Raw genomic sequence first — 21445 nt, 5'->3', positions numbered from 1 at the left:
AAAGCATTTCTTCATGTGCTAGAGGCTGTGGAGACAAATATGTAAGACATAATGGGAATTTAGTGTGATCAGGCCTATAATTAAGATACGACCAAAGTAAAGTAGGGATTCAAAGGAGATATTGACCCTTAAAGTAGGGTGGGAAGACTTCGTGGAGGAGGTGATTTTATGTCAGATCTTGAAAATGTTCCAGATAGTCCTGGGCGAGGAAGGGAATTCTAGGTGTTAAGACACATGAAGAAAGTGAGGGAGGCTTATGGTGCTTCCAGGAACTCCTAGTAATTAGATAGGACTAGGGTGTAGGTTATATGTACATAGAAGGGAAAGGAGATGGTGGGAAAGGAGAGGGTCAGAGCCTGGAGGGCTTTGTATGCACTGCAAAGGATTTAGATCTTATTCTGCAGGTGATGGGGAGCTACTGAGATTTTTAAGCTGGAGAATGTCTTGATTAGGTTGTCATTTTGTAAACATGGGAAATTGTTTGAAAAAGGGTAAATCTAGAGATGCAAAGACCAGTTGAAAAACTGACCCAATGCAGTGAGGTGGAGACACACAGGAGGGAAGGTCTGATGAGAGAGGTGTATAGGAGGTAGAAGCAGTGGGGCTCAGCGATCAAACATAGTGGGGGCTACAAATGTCAGGAGCAGACTAGCAGGACTCTGGCTCAGCGTACTGCAAGTAAGTCCCTTACGTATAAACGAGTTCCATTCCAAGAGCACATTCATAAATCCAGTTTGTTCAGAAGTCCAACAAAGTTAGCCTAGGTACCTGACTAACACAGTCGGCTACATAATACTCTACTGTAATAGGCTTATAATACTTTTCACACAAATAATACATAAAAAACAAACACGCACAAGAAATAAGACATTTTTAATCTTACAGTACCGTACCTTGAAAAATACAGCAGTACAGTACAAGAGCTGGTGCTTCTTAGCAGTTCCAGGTACATCACCGCTGCTTTTACGCTTGCTTCTGGACATCCTGGGCTTGAAATAAAGATACAGTACTACTGTACTCTATACAGCACTGTACAGTAAAGTACACAAAAGCACAGCCACTTTTAGAGGATGCACGCATGTGACAATGTACACCAGACACGTGAACTAACTTACGTGATTGGACATGTGAACGCACGTTCACATGTTGGAAAGTTCGCAACTTGAAGATTCGTATGTAGGGGACTTACTGTAGTTGGAATGTGATGGCATTACTTAAAATGAGGAATATGTGTGGAAGAACAGGTTAGGGGTAAAATATGAAGGGTTCTGCTTTATAAAAATTGCATGTAAGGGATCTTATAAAATGAGGCTGTCTGATAGGAAGTTGGAGAGTGATCTGAGCTGAATCTAGACATAGGTAACACCGGAGGAATGGCTCAGACCACTCAAGGAGAATGTGTGGAGTAAGAAGAGATCTGAGGATGAGCTACAGGGGCACCAGCACACGGGGGATAGAGAAAGAAGGGCTATAAACATACTTGGGAAGAAAACCACACAAATGTATGATTAAAGAAGCCAAGGGAGGCTTCCCTGGCAGTCCAGTGGTTAGGACTCCTTGCTTTCACTGCCGAGGGCACGGGTTCAATCCCTGGTTGGGGAACTAAGATTCCACAAGGCGTGAGGTGTGACCAAAAAACAAACAGTTTAGTGGGGAGTGATCAGCAGTTGCAAATACTACCAATAAAATCAGGTATAAAAACTGAAAGTTGTCTGTTGGATTTGGTGATTAGGAATTCATTGATATCCCTTGAAACGTCCTGGGAAGTAATGAAGGATGAAGCCTGATGGTAGTGAAGAACTAACATTTGCTAAGTGGGTGGTGGGTACCCATGTGTTTGTTGTTTTAAAAAGGTAGCATTTTATATTATGTAACAATCTAAATGGGAAAAGAATTTGAAAGAGAATAGGTACCTGTATATGCATAACTGAATCACACTGCTATACACCTGAAGGCAACACAACATTGTTAATCAACTATACTCCAATATAAAATAAAAAGTTTAAAGAAAGTAGCATTTTAAAACATGCAAAACAATTTTGTATATTTAGAAATGTATATGAGTAAAGCAGTATATGAATTAATGGGATAACAAGCACCAAAATCAGAATAATGGATACTTCTGGTTCAGGGAAGGAGGATGATTTATTTGGAAGAAGAGAAAGTAATATTAAAGTATAATATAAATATTATAAATTGTATTTATATTAAATATATAAATTATTATATTATTAAATATAAATATATTATTTATTATAAATTTATATACTATAATATAAAATTATTTATTATAAATATTAATATAAACTATATTATTAAAATTTTTTTTTAATTTAGGTGATAAGTACATGAGTATTTGTTATATTATTACCTTTTTGAATATCTGAAAGTTTCATAATAACTAATTTTTAAAAAGAGCAAATGAAGCAAAAAAATCAAAACCAGTGAAAGATGTTTTCAGGGAGTAGAGACACAGAACTAGAGAAACTGCTCTTTCGTATCACTTTTAGCTTTCGGAGCCAGAGAGCCCATGTTAAAGTTGGTATTTTGTTTATAAAAAAGGAACCTGAAATTTTGACTTTGTCTAACTCAAGCTGTTTCCAGCTGCTAAAGAACCTTTGATAGACTGGGAATTCCCTGGTGGCACAGTGGTTAAGAATCTGTGTGCCTCAGGGAGATCAGCTCGGTGCTTTGTGACCACCTGGAGGGGTGGGATAAGGGAGGGTGGGAGGGAGATGCAAGAGGGAGGGGATATGGGGATATATGTATATGTATGGCTGATTCACTTTGTTATAAAGCAGAAACTAACACACCATCATGGGGCAATTATACTCCAATAAAGACGTTTAAAAAATAAATAAACAAAAATAAAATAAAATGGTATGCCTCACTAACCTGAGTTAAACTATATCAATTTAGCAAATCACTTAGCAAAGAAGTAGTGAGAACCTTGAATTAATTAATTAATTAATTAAAATTTAGAAAAAAGAACCTTCGATAAACTTAGAAAAGTAGACGTGAAACATAATTCTGTGGTATTCTTCTAAAAACCAGCTCCATTCACTTTTTTTTAATATACCAGTATTTCCTGTTTTTTTAAAAAAATTAATTTTTTTATTTTTGGCTGCATTGGGTCTTCGTTGCTGCGCACGGGCTTTCTCTAGTTGCAGTGAGCCGGGGCTACTCTTCGATGCGGTGCGTGGGCTTCTCATTGCGGTGGCTTCTCTTGTTGCGGAGCACGGGCTCTAGGTGCACGGGCTTCAGTAGTTGTGGCACGCGGGCTCAGTAGTTGTGGCTCATGGGCTGTAGAGCGCAGGCTCAGTAGTTGTGGCACATGGACTTCGTTGCTCTGCGGCATGTGGGATCTCCCCCGGCCAGGGATCAAATCCATGTCCCCTGCATTGGCAGGCGGATTCTTAACCACTGCACCACCAGGGAAGCCCTCCATTCACTTCTGAACAGCAAAATTTCAGACACATTACTTACCCTCTCTTAAGCTTCAGTTTTCTTGATTGTAAAATAGGGATCTTAGTATTTACCCCATAGGGTTTTGAGGAGGTGCAAATGCTTACTTAGGTTTTTATGAGAGTTAACTGAGATAATTCACATAAAGCTCTTAGTACACTGCTGGCCACATTTAGTGAGGACTCAGTAGCAATGGTTTCCATAACACTTTGTAATCTGGGTTACCTTTCTGTTATCTAAGTGTTACCTTCTTTAATGCTTATTCTTGAACCACATGAATATTCACATTTTTTATTTAGCATACAGTGTAAGATTTCATCCGCAGGCATTATTTTGCTTCAAGTTTCTTGGTGTTGCATGTTTATATTACAGCTTGTTTACAAAGTAAAATCAAATGATATATTGGAGAAACTAGCTTTGAGTTCTCTGAACACCAGTGAGCAGACTGAATGGCAAAAACTTGTAGATGAAGCTAAGGAAAATCTGCATAAAATCCAGGTATGTTTTCCCTGTTGTATACTAGAATATCCAGATCGATGAATTGATCAGTATTACGTTGCCTTACTATGTCTGGCATTTATGAAACAGGACGATGAATTTGTGGTGAATTACTGCTTGGAGGCTCAATGGATAACCTATGAAACAACCCAGGAAATGCTAAATTATGCCAAAACCAGGGTAAGAGTTTCTGACCTTTGTGCATGTTAGTTTGTCTTATGCAAAAGAAGTATTTTGCAAAAAACTGAATGATTTTTCCCATAGACCTTTTTTAAAGTGCATTTTTTTTTGCTCTTCCAAATGATGCCATTTTTGCTATAGGTTGTTCCCCTCACTCACCTGTAAATGAATACCATTGTTAGTTATATTCCTTAAAATCAAGGTGTAACAGATGGGCAAAATGTGAGCTGTTTTCATAAAATGCATTATTTTTAAGATATGTAACTTCTTTATTGTTCATTGTTCATCTCAGAGTTGAATGCAATTTAATTTTTAAAGATGATTTTTTCCTTTAATTCACAGGAAATCCATCTTCTTTCATGAAAAACCTAGTATAGCCGATATTCTAACTGTGTTTCTTATTCATCTTAGCTTTTGAAGAAAGAAGATAAAGCTGTTCCTATCTATTCTGATGGCTTAAAAGAGGTAATTACATTGGGTTTATAGGTTAATTTGGGAGTGAATATACTGTTACAATATACTTTTGAATTCAAGATAGGTCTGTATTTTTTCAAGAGCAAGTTATTTTAATACATTTTTTCCTTATTGCAAAATGGGAATAATAATAGTACTTATGGGTTATTTTGAGGTCAAATGAAATATTTCCTATAAATCATTTTGCGTAGTGCCTGCTATTTCAAACAATTTTAAACTTATGATAGCTATGATGGTGCCAAAAATATATGTGTGTGCACATGTACATACAGATCTTCCTCAGCTTATGATGGGGTTACATCCTGACCAGCCCATTGTTAAGTTGAAAATACCGCAAGTCAAAAATTCACTCAAGGTGGGGTGGTGGTGGTGGGATGAATTGGGAGACTGGGATTGACATGTATACACTAGTATGTATAAACTAGATAACTAATAAGAACCTGCTGTATAAAAAATAAATTTAAAAAATAAAATTAAAAAAATAAGCTACAAGGATATATTGTACAACACAGGGAATATAGCCAATATCTTATAGTAACCATAATTGGAGTATAACTTCTAAAAATTGTGAATCACTATATTGTACATCAGCTATACTTCAATAAAAAATGTTTTTTAAAAAAAAATGCACTTAATACACCTAACCTACTGAACATGATAGCTTGGCCTCACCTACTTTAAATGTGCTCAGAGCACTTATATTAGCCTAGAGTTGGGCAAAGTCATCTGACTCAAAGCCTGTTTTATAATAAACTGTCAAATAGCTCGTGTAATTTATTGAATACTGTACTGAAAGTGAAAAAGCAAAATGGTTGTAAGTATATCGGTTGTTTGTGATTATGTAGCTGACTGGGAGCTGCGGCTCCTTGCTGCCGCCAGCATGACGAGGGAGAATCGTCCTATATATTATTGCTAATCCAGGAAGAGATCAAAATTCTAAATATGGTTTCTACTGACTGCGTTTTGCCTTTCCACCATCATAAAGTCGAAAAATCATAAGTTGAACCGTTGCATGTCAGGGACCATCTATATATTTTTTAACTCTTATCTCAAAGTAAATGTTTAGTATAATCCAGCTAGGTTTTACCATAAGGGCATATTTATAAATCAGTGGGAAAACTAATTGATTTCGAAAGGCACCTACAATTAATGTACAAATACCTTCCTCTTCTTTGCGGGTTTATTGCAGTGAGTGTGATTGGAAATATTTCCGTTATTTCAAGTTTTTTGTGTTGTGCTAAGTAAAGGCAGTCATATTTATGGGAATTGACTTGTCATATGGGGTAAAATGAGAATATGTACAAGACTTCTGAAACAGAAAGCCTAATTTTTGGTGTTTTTTATGTTAATGTTATTGCACACAACATTCAGACTGTCAAGTTATTTCTTTTTAGGTACTAAGGGCTCATGCAAAGTTGACTACTTTTTATGGAGCATTTGGACCAGAAAAATTCAGGTATGTGCATTCCCCATTTTGAATTCTGGATTATGAATTAGATTTAAGTTTGGAATGTTATAAAAGATATAGCATTGCTTTGAGTGAATTTGTGTTTCTGGGGGGTTCAGTGATGGACAGTGTTATCTTTCCTGCTAAGCTTTAGGCACTTCCTACATCATCCGTTGGAATTGATACATTTGGAAGGCAGATTTAAATAAACATACCTTTTGCCTTAACAATCCACTTCTGGAAATTAATCCTGTTAGATATACTAACATGTGCACCAAGAATATCGTTATTGACAAATATGAGATCTAGTTACCTTAAAGCTAAGACAAATTTATTTATCATGATAAACTAACAATGAAGGAAGCTTTATGTTTTCTCCTTATAGCTATTCAGTTATCCCAATACTATCATTAAACATTCTATCTTTTCACTGCTCATTGAAATGTTACCTTAATCACATGCTAAAATTCTCACGTGTATTTAAGTTTCTGCAATATAATTATATTTGCTTGATCTCATCTCTCTATTCATTCACCAGTATCAAATAGTTTTAATTAATGTAGCTTTAAAGTGTCCTATTAACTGGTAGACTAGTTCTACTATACTTTTCTTATTTTTCAGAATTTGGGCAGCTACTCTTTTCTGTATGACACTTGGAGTCAGAATCAGCTTATCCAGTTTTTTAAAAATCTTATTTTTATTGGATTTTTTATTATTTATTTTTATTGGGAATGTGCTGAACCTAAAATCAGTTTGGGGAGAATCACTATCTTTACAATATCAAGTCTTCATATCACTATTTAAGGGTAGTATGTGTCTTCCTACTCATTCTATCCTTTTTTTTATATTCCTGAGTGGTATCTACTCAGTTGTCTTCATATAGATTTTTTTTTTTTTTTTTTTTTTTTTTGCGGTACGCAGGCCTCTCACTATCGTGGCCTCTCCCGTTGCGGAGCACAGGCTCCGGACGCACAGGCTCAGCGGCCATGGCGCACGGGCCCAGCCGCTCCGCGGCATGTGGGATCTTCCCGGACCGGGGCACGAACCCGTGTCCCCTGCATCGGCAGGCGGACTCTCAACCACTGCGCCACCAGGGAAGCCCAGATTTTTTACATTTTTTTGTTAATTTTGTCTTTCTTGCTACTTTTATAAATGGGACTTTTTTCCATTGTATTTTCAAAAGGATATAGAAGCTATTGATTTTTTAAAATTACTTTTAAACCAGCTACCTTATTGAATTCCTTTTTCACTTGTAGTAATATTTCAATTGGTCTTGTTTTTTCCAAGTATATAATTATATATGCAAATAATTATAATTTTGCTTCATTTTTTTCCTCATTTTTTTTTCCTTGCCTAATTTCATTGACTGGTACTTGTAGAACGTTTTTGTTTTGTTTTTTTTTATGTAGACCTTTTTTTTTTTAAGTCTTTATTGAATTTGTTACAATATTGCTTCTGTTTTATGTTTTGGTTTTTTGCCCATGAGGCATGTGGGACCTTAGCTCCCGGACCAGGGATCGAACCCACACCCCATGCATTGGAAGGTGAAGTCTTAACCACTGGACCGCCAGGGAAGTCCCATGTAGAACATTATTAAATAATGGTGGTAAATAGACACCTTTCTCTTGTTCCTGATATTAGTGAAAATGCTTATTTTATCATTTAAGCATGGTACAGGCTTATAGGGTTTTGTCTTTTTATAATTTTAAGGAAGTGTTCATCATCTATTTCTGAGCTTTAACTAGGACTGGGTAGTCACTATAGCTTTGTTGGTTATAGCAAAAGACTGGAAGTAACCCTAATGTTCAACTGTGGGTGTCTAGTTAAATTATAGTAAAGCCATGCCATGGAATAATATGTAGTCCTTAAAAAGAATAGTATCTATATGTGCTCATTGGTACAAGCTGCCAAGATAATATAAAATGAATTTTTTTAAGTACAAATAGTATAACATAAAAAATTCTCATTCATTTTAAAGTTAAAAATGGTTGCTTGTATATGTAATGATTATCTCAGGAAGGACCTACAAGGGGAGCTATAACTTCTGGGGAAGATACAGGAGTTCTAAAAAAAAAAAAAGATACAGGAGTTCTATAGGCCTGGGATAAGAAGGAAACTTACTTTTCACTGTATAATCTTTTGATTCTTTTTTTAACTCTGAGGGAAAAAAAACCTAATTAAAATGCATAATGATATCTACTTGTAATATATAACCTTAATATATATATTTTGACTACTAACTTCTTTCCTCTCTTTGACTTTGCAGGGGTAGTTCTTGGATTGAATTTCTGAATAATGAAGATGACCTTAAGGATATTTTTTTACAGCTAAGAGAAGGAAACCTTGTTTGTGCACAGTACCTTTGGCTGAGACATCGGGTAATTTGTTTTGCATTTTTTTCTTAATGGCTTTATAGCTCCTGTGAGAGGTGATTGAATCAGTGTTGGAAACTAATAGGGTGGCAGGAGTGACTGGGCAATGGGGTGTTTTCAGACGGTTTGATAAAATATGACCTGTCCCAGAGAAAACTATCCTCTGATGATGTTAACTCAGAGGAAATATTATACATAAAATATAAACTTATGTTATCTCATCATTCAGAGTCTAGTTAGCTCCTAAACTTAGGTCAAGAGGTAACATTTTATTAAGCGGTTTATTGATGGGCTTTCTTAGGTAGGAATGGTGGAGAGGGTAGTCCTGTTGCAGCTCAGATTGTGGAAAAGGATTGCCATTATAATTGCTGCTCCGGATCTCCTTAATGTTGATGTAGAATATTAGGTCCAAAGCTCAGTATCTGGGTGTGATGCTGTTAAAGACACATGCTTGTTAGGGTTTGTACTGTCACCTCCAGTTAAATTTTCCTTAGAATGCCATCTTTGCCTGTTCCTCTGCCTCTAATTTATTAGCTAGTACTCACTGCCATGAGGTTTCACGGAATTTGTGGCTACCAACTTGAATCATTTGCACAGAGTAAATCACCTTTAAGGGTCGTTACATCAGTAAAATTTTTTTTTAATAAATTTATTTTATTTTTATTTATTTATTATTTTTGGCTATGTTGGGTCTTCGTCACTGCGCGCAGGCTTTCTCTAGTTGCGGCGAGCCGGGGCTACTCTTCGTCGCGGTGCACGGGCTTCTCTTGTTGCGGAGCATGGGCTCTGGAGCACACGGGCTTCAGTAGATGTGGTGCGTAGGCTCAGTAGTTGTGGTTCGTGGGCTCTAGAGTGCAGGCTCAGTAGTTGTGGCACACGGGCTTAGTTGCTCCAAGGCACGTGGGATCTTCCCGGACCAGGGCTCGAACCCCTGTCTCCTGCATTGGCAGGCGGATTCTTAACCACTGCACCACCAGGGAAACACAGTAAAATATTTCTTGAAATGACTTTCTAATAGGTCTTTACCTCTTGGGAGGCTATCGGTTTAAATTTGTTGGATAAATCTTAGTTTCTCACTCTGTACGATTTAGGCAAACTTTGAAAGCAGATTTGATGTGAAAATGCTTGAGAACTTGCTCAACTCAATTTCTACACCAGTCTCTTTGCAAAAGCTTTGTCCATGGCTTAAAAATGATGTGATCCCATTTGTGAGAAGGACTGTACCTGAAGGACAGGTAAGTTGCCTTCAGTGTTTTCACTCTTGATGATTCTATTTTTTACATTATATCGTTGAAGATTAAGTCGTGCTAACACCAGTTAGTTCATTTTAGTGTCTCTTGAAAGACTACGATGGAGGTTTTAAATTATTTCAGTGATTATTTATTCATATCAATACTTTTTATGATATATCTATTTCAGAAAGTTCTTGCAAAATGGTTGGAACAAGCAGCCAGGAACCTTGAACTAACTGATAAGGTAATACCAGTATAATTAGCACTGAAAAGGCATTTCTAGTACTCCCCATGGCATAAAACATTATTTTTAATGGTCTCTAATATTTTTTTAAAGGCAAACTGGCCAGAAAATGGGCTTCAACTGGCAGAGGTATTTTTTACAGCAGAAAAACCAGATGAGTTAGGATTGGCGTCCTCTTGGCACTGGAGTTCCTTGGTATGATATGAAAAACAAATTTTTAGTAATAAAACATATAATTTATATTGAAGGGTTTGTCTATGTGTATTTAGACACACATTCACTTCTTAAATATTCTTTTTGTATGTTCTTCTGTTGTGTACTTTTAAAATCCACAAAAAGGAAAATTAGGTTTTTTTCTTCCTTATGTTTCTGTTACAACTTGAACCTGTCTTAATGCACTGTTTTTCTCTATTGAGCCAACCAAAAGGGAAACAATATATAAACATACTCCTAAGTAGTCTAATTGGGATTTTATGCATTAGTAACATTTCACAGTCCTTTAAAAGGGCAAAACTTAATAACATATTAAGATTAGTTTTCAAAGGCTGTATCAATCAGGTTTACTTCTTTTATTTAAAGTAGTAAACTACTTCTAGTTTTGATTGCATTTCTTTGGCATTCCAATAGTCATAATGGCTTAAGTACCAAAGAATTTTTTAAAAGATCAAATTGAAAAAAATCTGGGACTTTCTGACTGACTGAATAAAATAGCAATGCTAGAAAGAGAACTAAGATCAGGAATATTGATGTTACATATGAGGTTAATTTGAGGTTAATGAACTGAATTTATTATTTGGCTTTAAATTTCTTAAGTTCATTTATTTTTCCCTTCATATTGCTAAAAACCAGAAAGCATTCATTATATTGAAAAAAAATGCATTCTTATATTTTGAAAAAGTTTGTTGGGGTACCATAATTTAGTTTATAAACTAACATGTTGAGACATCTCAGTATAACCTCAACTCTGAAGTTTAAAGTACTTAAGGACTGGAAGGTATGACCTTTTGTAACATCATACATACATTATGAAATTACATTTATTCCTTAAGTTTCTGGAGCCCAAAAGTAAATAATAAATTTCCTCCTGCTTTCTGATATAGCAGGTTCTTGTTATTAATTATACTTACTGATTATGTGCTGTTAAGAATAAGATGGGAATTTTTTCTGTAAGTTTCAAGCAGTATATTGATGTTATATAATCAATACATGTTATAATGTACAATGTATATTGATCATTTTATATGTTTTTCCACAGAAGAGCTTTTCCTCTTGCTATAAAACACTACTTTGTCTTTTCCCTAGTTGCCTTTTATCAATTGAAAATTCTGTTCCTTGTATATAACTTTAGGAAATGTCATCACTTTGTATCTGGTCATGATCTATATGGATGGAACACTGAGGATTATCTAAATGATGTTTGTGTACCTAAGTATACTGGGGTTCTGAAAAAATATTACACTAATATTAATAGTTTTTTCTATTTTTTAAGAAAGAAAATTTCTTTTAGATTTCTATTGGATTCTGATCTGTTAATTTGTACTAGTTAATTTTGCTTAAACGTCTACAAAACTTAAAGGCATAAGTTGCAGTTTCCTCTTATTTGTATTACCCTCTCACACTTTTATTTCATATCCTTAACAACTTCAACACTTTTGTTTTATAAGGATCATCAAAACACGGAGGAAGTTTGTCAGTTAAGGACTTTGGTATATAACCTACGAGAGTTAATCACACTGCATAGGAAATACAACTGCAAATTGGCCCTCTCTGATTTTGAGAAGGTAGAAGTCTAGATTTATCAGAATTATTACTATTTTATCATAGCCAGCACAGCTAGAGTTTGCATTTATGCCGTCTTTATTTCAACATCCAGGAGGATACAACCACCATTGTATTCCGAATGTTTGATAAAGTGCTGGCCCCCGAGCTTATCCCTTCCGTCTTCGAGAAGTTTATAAGAGTTTACGTGAGGGAACATGACTTACAGGAGGAGGAACTTCTCCTTCTGTACATAGAGGTAACTTCTTCTTTAGCTCTAGTCTTTTTTTCTGGATCTGTGCAGTGCATCACTGTATTAAATGTTTAACTCTTTACGGAATGTCATGCTTTACCAGCAGGATTGACGCAGCATATTGTATTGGTTAAGCATGTGGGTTAACTCTGCTACTAACTGACTGGTCGCCTTGAGCATGTTAGGACTTTCTCCAAATGGTTGTTGTGAAATAATAGGAGCATGAACAAAGTTTTCTGTACCATGTAAATAAAACTGAAGGCCAAGGTTTTGGCAATTTTGCACTTGTTGACCATTGTTCAGCATTCATGGCTAAGTAGAAGTTTTTGGTTTTTTACGCATCCATAAAAGCTATTTATCTATGTTTATATATGTGTGGGGGGGTGTTTTAGTGAGAGTTTTAAATTAAAAAAAATGTTTATCCCATTTTAGGATTTATTGAAGAGATGTAGCTCAAAGTTCACCTCACTCTTTGATACAGCATGGGAAGCAAAAGCTATAGCAGTAATAGGATGTTTATCTGACACAGATGTAAGTAAATAGTGATCATATAGATTTTCCTTTTGAGCATTGCATCCTTTCTTAAAACTTTTCTTCTGGTCACAAAAGCAATATATATTTGTTAGGGAGAATTTGTGTAATAGGAAAAAGAATAAAAAGAAAATAAAAACCACTCAATCCTTTTTTCTTATGAAAATAAAAAGTCTTCTCATTCCCACCCCCAGAAAAACCCACATGGACAGTTGGATGCATATATTTTCAGGCACTTCTATGGTCTTACAAACATAGAGACATTTTAAAATGTTTATCATATGCCCTTATTTTGACTTCACACTGTTATTAGTCACCATTGTAAAATGTGAATAAAACCATGGAGAATATTTTTAAACACAGAGTCTATAGAAAGTTAATAGAGCTATATGATTTAACTTTCGGCAGAGAAAATACTCTTCTGAATTTTTCTAAATAATAAAATTGCCCTTTATGTGTGAATATTGGAAGACATATGCTTTTGCAGTCAGAAGATGAAATATTCTCAAGCTTCTATACAATAGATGCAAGATCCCTGCTGTAGATCAGGCTGTGTCATTAATTTGCAAGAAAAGTAAATCTGAGGGCTATTCACTGTCAGTGTGTGTGTCTTTATAGCTCATATTTGATGCTGTGCTCAAGATAATGTATGCAGCAGTGGTCCCCTGGAGTGCAGCTGTGGAGCAGCTGGTGAAACAGCACTTGGAGATGGACCATCCCAAGTAAGATTACAGTGTACCAAACAGCTTTTTTGCTGTTGGATAGACTTCATGTTTTGAGTTGAAATTCATATATGTTTTTCTATCCTTTACTGTGTCCCTTAGTATTTCATTAAAAAAAGACAGTTTATGTTAATATCAATAAATTTACTTTTAGAGTCAAGTTATTACAGGAAAGTTACAAACTAATGGAGATGAAGAAACTTTTACGAGGCTATGGAATAAGGGAGGTGAATCTCTTAAGCAAGGAAATAATGGTAAGTACAATAATTGAATCTTTTAACACCTTTGCTCCACTTCCAGAGCAACATGGGAAATTTAACCAGATTTTATATTCTTTAAGATTAATAGAGCTAGGTTCTTCACCGCTTCCCTTTTGTTAGATAGAATGTTAAGAGAGTGTTTGATTGGTTGTTAGAGTAGTAAAGACAAGAGACAGTAAATTAAGAAGCTGAAGGAATATATTATACCATCATGTTGTACGCCTTAAATATACGTAATTTTTATTTGTCAATTAAACCTCAGTAAAGCTAAGGGGAAAAAAAGAAGGGTGAAAGGACTGTCATTAAATTCAGAATGCAAATCGTGTTTTAATTTTTCATACAGTTTTAGAGTTTGCTGCGTTGTTTTAATTATATGAACAAATGATTTCTGGGCTCTCTGTGAGATTTCATAACAAAGAAATGTGTATTGTCTCTATTTCAGAGGGTGGTAAGATACATTCTCAAACAAGATGTCCCATCTTCTTTAGAAGATGCTTTAAAGGTGGCCGAAGCATATATGTTGCCTAAAGACGAAGTCTACAGTCTAAGGATTATTGACCTGATTGATAGAGAAAAGGTGTGAAAGTTTTATATCTACTTTTATATGGTTGGTTTGTTTTGAGTTTTTAAAGATTTAACTATCAAATTATCCAAACAGACAAGCACAAAATAAAGTTATACCAACATTAGACGTTAGATTGGCCTATATGTATAGTTTTGTTTTAAGTATTTTGTGAATACCTAATGAGCTTTCATAGTCTTTGGTAGTTAAAAAAACTCAGACTCATGTTTTACATATGTGTAGGACCCTTTGTTTCCAGAATAGGAGATGGGTTTTCTTTTTGTGTTTTTAAGTGTCTTTATTTTTATATAATTCTAAAACTACAGGCATACCTAAGAATTACAAAATACGAAGGGTAGTATTTTAATTTACTTTTTCTGTTTGCTGTCATGTAAAACAGAATTTTCAGATTTTTAAACCATGGAACCATAATGTCTTTTTCAAAATGATGTCTTTTCATCTTTAAATAGAAAAGTAAGAGGTAAATCCAAATCATCCTTTGCAGGTAGCAGCTGTTTTTTCTTCCTTTCAAACTCTGTTTACAGGGTGAAGACTGTATCCTTCTGTTGAGGTCTTTGCCTCCTGCTGAAGCTCAGAAAACTGCAGGAAGAGTAATCATATGGGCACGACTGGCATTACAGGAAGAACCAGATAATTCTAATGAGGTGAGATTTTCACTAAATAAAATGCAGATAGATCCAATTTTTATGGATATTTATCAACAGGATAGAAAAGACAGACTTACAAATATGAGTATTTGCTCTTCTCACTGCTAGAATGGCCTGTTGTTTTGTTTTTTTTTTTTTTTTCGGTACATGGGCCTCTCACTGTTGTGGCCTCTCCCGTTGCAGAGCACAGGCTCCGGATGGGCAGGCTCAGCGGCCATGGCTCACCAGCCCAGCCGCTCCGCGGCATGTGGGATCTTCCCAAACCGGGGCACAAACCCGTGTCCCCTGCATCTGCAGGCTGACTCTCAACCACTGCGCCACCAGGGAAGCCCATAGAATGGCCTAGTATTAAAATTCCCATTTACTATATAGAAAATTTACCATATAGAAAAACAAACAAATACAGCTGCTTTGGAGCAGTGGCTTTGAGCCCACACTGAATAATCTAGGATCTGCAGATCAAAAGGATTAACTGAAGTATCTGTTATACATAAAGAATTTTCCGTAATGCCTTGAAGTATAAACAGTGTTTTGCACTGTATGGGACATAGTCATTACTCTCGAGTAATGTCAGCCACAGAACCAAAGTAAATCTAATCTGAGAACAGAACGTTGAAACTTAGAAACGGTTTCCAGAGAGCCAATTCACGCTAGAGAGATAAGGGACCGAAAACCTAGTTTATCCAGGGTAGTTGCGTTTTTTAAACCTTTGAAGATACTTGCCTCCCAGCCTCTCTCAGTGGTGCACTTCAATCATTTTTTACCTTTAGGGAAATGATTTTTTTTTTAACACCTAAAATTTATTATCCTCTTATTGTTCACTAGGCATTAGGTTAAATTATTCCTCACAATAAAACTGTGAACAAAATTGTGAAGCAGACCCTATTGTTAGCTCATTTTGATTGAGTTTAGAAACTAAAATTTTTTAATTAGTGGCTTTCCCAAGGGTATTTGGAAAGTGGCAGAGTCTCATTTCAAACTGTCTGTGTTCTCAACCACCAGCTTCAACTGCAGCCCGTAGTCAAAATGTTTGAGTACTTTGTACGGCCCCGGCCCTTGCTAAGCATTTTACACATACCATGTCTTTCAATTAAAGCTTTTCCCTCTTTGGTTTTTCTTATCTTTAAAAAAAAAAAAGATTTTTTTTTTTTTTTTTTTTTAGTCTTAAGGATGATTCTTTCTTAGACTTCTGATTTCTATACTAAATAAGTTCAGTTCTCTTTAACTTTTCCAGAGATCCTTTCCAGATTTTTTCTCAAATAATAAGTAAAAGCTGTTAAAAAAAACAAAACCCAAATGCCTGTTAATTATAGTGTATCTGAAAGGTGATTTGGGAGATTTGCATATTCTATAGTATTTCTAAATCATATATCCAAGAGTCCATATGGGTATTTTTCATGTTTAGCTTATATATTATTCAATTATGATCCATTCTTTGGCTGCCCAACTCCCTGTAACACAGACCTCTCAACTCTTAAGCCATATCTATTGTTTATTCTGATTCTGTGCTTTTTATTTATTTGTCTGTATATGCACTACATATACAATGGCAAATACAAGAAAGGGACTTCATTTTGCATTTTTCTTTTTAGGACAAGGCCTGGAGACTGTCTGTAGCGAAGACATCAGTAGACATTCTTAAATTACTGTGTGACATTCAGAAAGGTAGTTTCCATCTCTGTTCGCTCCTCTTGGTTTAGTTCTAAAGCTGATCCTTTTCAGAAGAGGGCATCAGTGACATCTCCCATCCTGACCCACAGTTTTCATGCCTGATTGTCTTTTTTGATCTCACACACTTTACTTCATGAAAAGGCTTTCTTGCCTTATTCTTTTGATTAGTAGTGTAAGAGCAGAAGCATGTAAGATCAACTCATCATTTGTGCATATGCTTCAGTGACTGTTTAATGCTGGACTAGATTTCTTTGGTGCCTTGCACTTTTTACTCACATTGCTCACTTATCACTTGGTTATGATTGGGAAAAAACCCATTTAACCTTGAATTTAAAACAATTAACAAAGTAATTCTCTTGGGGGGAAAAAAATCTGGAATTTATTTCAAAAAAATTGCCATTTGTTTTGTAACCAACAAACTTCTCTTTTCTACCTTCAGAAAGAATAATTAGATTTCTTTTTGTACTTAAATTGTCTTCTATCAGAATTGAAAAGAACTACTGAAGACTTGAGAAAAACAAAGCGAATTAAAATTTTAGCTTTTTAAAATTCTGATAATATCAGAATTTGGATGTATGCTATAACTTTTAAAAATTTAATTACAGACAATCTGCAGAAGAAGGATGAATGGGAAGAAACCTTGAAACAATTTAAAACTGTTGCTAGCTTACAGGTAAAGATGTTAAGCCATGTTGAACATTATTACTTGACTCATCAGTGCATTTGACATAGATCAGTTCCTCCTTAAAACCTTCTGCACTAGCCTTCAGAGACTTCAGATATACTGGCTTTTCCTCTTTCTGTCTCTTTTAAAGCAGCTTTAATGTAATATAATTCACATACCATACATTTCATCTATTTGAAGTGTATAATTCAATGGTTTTGTGTGTATTGCATTATTGATTGTTTAAATCGTGGTAAAGTACATACAATGTAAAATTTGCCATTTTAACCATTTTTCTATTTATAATTCAGTGGTATTGACTCCATTCACAGTGCAGTACAACCATCACCATCACCAGTATCTACTTTTCATCCCTTCAGGCAGAAACTTTGCACCTGTTAAGCAATAACTCCCCATTCCTCTCTCCCCGCAGCCACTCGTAACCTCTAATCTACTTTTTATCTCTATGAATTTTCCTATTTCATAAATTTCATATAAAGTGGAATCCTAAAACATTTGTCCTTTTGTGTCTAGCTTTTTTTACTTAGTATAATGTTCACCCATGTTGTAGGATGTATAGAACTTCCTTCCTGTCTCTGGCTGAATAATATTCCACTGTATGGCTCTACCACATTTTTGTTTATTTATCTCTTGATGGACACTTGGGTTGTTTCCACTTTGGGGCTACTGTGAATAATGCTGCATTGAACATGGATGTACAAATATCTGTTAACTTCCTACTTTCAATTCCTTTGGGTATATACCCAGGAGAGGAATTGCTGAGTCATATGGTAATTCTATGTTTAACTTTTAAGGAACTGTTCTCTGTTTTTTAATTGTATTCTAGTTTATGCCTTTTTAAAAAACCATTTTGGTTTACGGTATCTTTATAGATTATTTATTTAACTCTGGTGGCCCGGAATGATGGCTAACAGTAGCTGTCATTTACTCAGTACTTACCATGTACTAGACATGGGGCTTTGCATGTGTTATTTGTCACCGTAGATCCCCAGGGAGGGTACTGTTATAATTCTCCTTTACAGATGAGGAAACCAAGGCACCACAGTGTCTCAAAATATTGCAAAAGACAGCAAATTGTCTATAGAAACTGGCCCAAAAGATTACTGTCTACTTCATAATGTCTTAATATTTTTTTCTATATAGTTTCATTCTAGGCAGTTCACTTTTTCTTGAAAATTAATTTCTGTTAACTTTGAACTGATTAACTGTCTTCAGATTTGAAATTTGAAATTAATTATTTTATTTTGGCTCTAGGGCCTTCCTAACATGAAAAGATTTTATAAATAGAAGGGCTGTCAGGGCTAACTGATAAGTTTCATCAAATAGGATATTGGGTAGATGTGAGGATCTCTTTGTGAAAACTTGAAATTAACACACCGGCAGATTTAACTCGCAACTGTATTATCTCAAAGTGTGTAAAGAAGAAATAATTTATCACAGTTTATTGTACTGCTGTTTCTCAAAGTATGGCCCATGGACTCCCAAGGGTCTCTTGAGACCCTTTCAGGGAGTCCATGAGATTAAAACTCTATTTATAGCAAAAATAAGAAATTGTTCTTTCCATCCATATTCTCGCATGAGAGTATACTGGGTTTTCAGAGGCTTCATGATGTGGTAATATCATCGCTCTAAAGGCTGATGGTATGTGCACTTCTATATGCTCTTGTATTTTAAACTTTTCTGTTTAATTTCTGATATGGTAAATATTGATAGATATCTCCTTAAAAAGTTTTTTGGGGTCCTCTATAATTTTTAAGAGTGTAAAGAGGTGCTACAACCCAAAAGTTTGCGATCTTCTGTGTTAAACAATAGATGTCTTTGTGTGAAGCACCCAGGCGTCAGCATAAGTTAACTTCTCCGCGGTCTTCTTCAATTTGAAAATTACAGGTACTTTAAAGCAATGGTTTAGATCTTAGCAAAGTCATGTTTAGTTATGGTGCTACCATTTATGGAACAATCTAGTGGGAGAGGCCAGGGATGCTGCTAAACATCCTCCTGTGCAAAGGCAGCCCCTGCGGCACAGAATCATCTGGCAGATTGAGAAACCCTGGTCTGAAGTGTGGCGTCAAAGAAGAAGGTCTCACTCACTCCCACCACCTCTTGGTGTCCTTCCCTGGGCTTCAGCAGGATCCTTTTTCTTTTTTTTTTTTTCCGGTACGCAGGCCTCTCACTGTTGTGGCCTCTCCCGTTGCGGAGCACAGGCTCCGGACACGCAGGCTCAGCGGCCATGGCTCACGGGCCCAGCCGCTCCACGGCGTGTGGGATCTTCCCGGACCGGGGCACGAACCCGTGTCCCCTGCATCGGCAGGCGGACTCTCAACCACTGCGCCACCAGGGAAGCCCCAGCAGGATCCTTTTATTGGGTTGGAAAAATTAATTCTAGGTCTGGTGTTAGCAGCTAACCAGAAGTTATTACAGAAAAGAGCAAAACTGGCTTCTTCAAGCTACCAGGGTAGAATCGCACAAACCTAATACTTAATCCCTCCCTCCTTCTTTTCAGGGTTAGGGTTAGGGTTAGGGTTAGGATTAGGGCAGAATTACCACAACAGAATTACCAGACCCAAAGACGTCAGCAGTGCCAAAGTTGAGAAAGCCCTGGGTTGAGTGATATTTTCCCCTTTTCCAACCTTTATACAATAAGTTACTTTTGAAATATAGAGTCTTAAATTCTTAATTTACAAGGGAGAGAGAGAGAGGTAAAATAGAGGTTCGAGACACACCAATGGTTTTCAACCGCAGATGAACTGGACAGACGTGGAGCTTTGTCTTGCTTGCCTTGCTACAGGAGAGCTCTGAGGTCTTTCTTTCATTTGAAGATTACAGCAATAGTTCCCTGGTAGCAGAGCTCCGGGAACAGCACATTAAAGCTCAGCAAGTCGCACAGGCTAAACACAAACCCTGGAGGCCAGCAGAGCCTGCGGCTGCCGAGGAGGAGAGACCAAGCGCCGAGTCCAAGCTGCACCGACAGGTGCTGGCCCTGCAGGTGTCCCGGCAAGAGCTGGAGGCCAAGATGATCTTGAGGGCCTTGAACGACGGGAATGTGGAAGGGGCGCTGAGAAAATGCAGGTGAGTTCCGGGTCCCCAAATCATGCAGCTCATCAGAAAGGAACACTGGTTTCATTTACTTCTTTTTTTTGTAAATTTTTTTTTTTTTTTTTTTTTTTTTTTTTGCGGTATGCGGACCTCTCACTGTTGTGGCCTTTCCCGTTGCGGAGCACAGGCTCAGCGGCCATGGCTCACGGGCCCAGCCGCTCCGCGGCATGTGGGATCTTCCCGGACCGGGGCACAGACCCGTGTCCCCTGCATCGACAGGCAGACTCTCAACCACTGCGCCACCAGGGAAGCCCCAGTGGTTATATATTAATCCAAGAAAGGCAAATACATCTGCTTTCCATACGAGTGCTCTAACTTCTGACACTTCCTTTCTTCCAAAGAGACTTGTTTAAGTATCACTGCAACACGAACACTGGGAAATTGCTGTTCCTGACGTGTCAGAAGCTTTGTCAGATGTTGGCTAATGGCTTTCCAATGGCAATCCCTGAGGGACTAAATCTTCCTTCTGAGATACATAATCTAGCATGCCAGGCTGCCACCATCTGCAGTCCAGGTGACAAGATTTATAATCTACGTGGTTTTATATTCTCTGCTTCATTTCGTACTTGTCTAATGCTGTCTCCTTACAGTTGGACACTGAGGTAGAGAGAGAAGCGATCATTATCCCTCTTTCACAAAGGGGACACTTATAATTGAATCTCTGTGAGGGTTACTATTTTAAAGTATTTCCAAAATTAACAATGTCATTTCTGACTGTTGACAATATTCACTTTCAGAAGATTGAAATTCCTTGCCTCCCCATATCTTATCTTACTTTCCAGTCAAGCTTAAGAAAAATGTTGACCTATATTATTTAGGGTAGTCAAAGCTATGTGGAAACCTTTCTCTCTGCTTTGTGGCCTACCTTAGAATTTTGAATGGTAATTATTCAAAGGTTGTTTATGTTGTTCTAAACAAATGAAATACTAGTTTAATGATTTTTTTCTCCATTTTCTTTCAGATTTTTTGCTAGATGCCTTAGAACTCTGTAAATATACTTTAATGGCAGTAGAGCTTTCCAGACAGTGCCAAATGGATGACTGCGGAATTCTCGTGAAAGTAAATTGCTTTGAATTTCTTTTTCTTAAACAAAACCCCTACCCAATCCATAACACACCACTTTTAAATCACTTGCATAGTTTATAAAAATACTGAATCTACCTCTCATATTTTCTTACTCTAGACCAGAGAACTACTTAAGGGCATGAGACCACTTCTCTTTTCTAGTAATATTTATTGGCTTTAATTGCACTATCTTTTGAAACATTGGGCCTCAAACAAGGCATCTCTGGACATTGTCCAGAGTAACAGTTTGGTTTTTTTTTTTTTT

At 36.4% G+C, this 21445-nt stretch overlaps 1 protein-coding gene across 1 annotated transcript in view; it reads left to right on the top strand.

Annotated features, from left to right (window-relative positions):
* Positions 1-21445, top strand: part of KNTC1 (kinetochore associated 1) — a 72548-nt gene that overhangs the window by 17697 nt on the left and 33406 nt on the right. Inside the window, exons 17-36 of the mRNA XM_022598091.2 lie at positions 3838-3963; positions 4054-4143; positions 4555-4608; positions 6012-6073; positions 8331-8442; positions 9528-9671; positions 9856-9912; positions 10006-10107; positions 11577-11693; positions 11786-11929; positions 12356-12454; positions 13073-13176; positions 13331-13430; positions 13879-14013; positions 14544-14663; positions 16259-16331; positions 16943-17010; positions 19808-20088; positions 20457-20629; positions 21077-21174. Of these exons, the coding sequence (XP_022453799.2) occupies positions 3838-3963; positions 4054-4143; positions 4555-4608; positions 6012-6073; positions 8331-8442; positions 9528-9671; positions 9856-9912; positions 10006-10107; positions 11577-11693; positions 11786-11929; positions 12356-12454; positions 13073-13176; positions 13331-13430; positions 13879-14013; positions 14544-14663; positions 16259-16331; positions 16943-17010; positions 19808-20088; positions 20457-20629; positions 21077-21174 (2259 nt within the window). The remainder of the gene's footprint in view (positions 1-3837; positions 3964-4053; positions 4144-4554; positions 4609-6011; positions 6074-8330; positions 8443-9527; positions 9672-9855; positions 9913-10005; positions 10108-11576; positions 11694-11785; positions 11930-12355; positions 12455-13072; positions 13177-13330; positions 13431-13878; positions 14014-14543; positions 14664-16258; positions 16332-16942; positions 17011-19807; positions 20089-20456; positions 20630-21076; positions 21175-21445) is intronic.

This window comes from Delphinapterus leucas, chromosome 14 (genome assembly GCF_059928025.1).
Source record: "Delphinapterus leucas isolate spDelLeu-1000000601 "Yukka" chromosome 14, BTC_Dleu_Yukka2, whole genome shotgun sequence".
Lineage (NCBI taxonomy): Eukaryota > Metazoa > Chordata > Mammalia > Artiodactyla > Monodontidae > Delphinapterus > Delphinapterus leucas.
The sequence above is the reverse complement of the archived record's forward strand: the minus strand, read 5'-3'. Positions and strand labels throughout refer to the sequence as shown.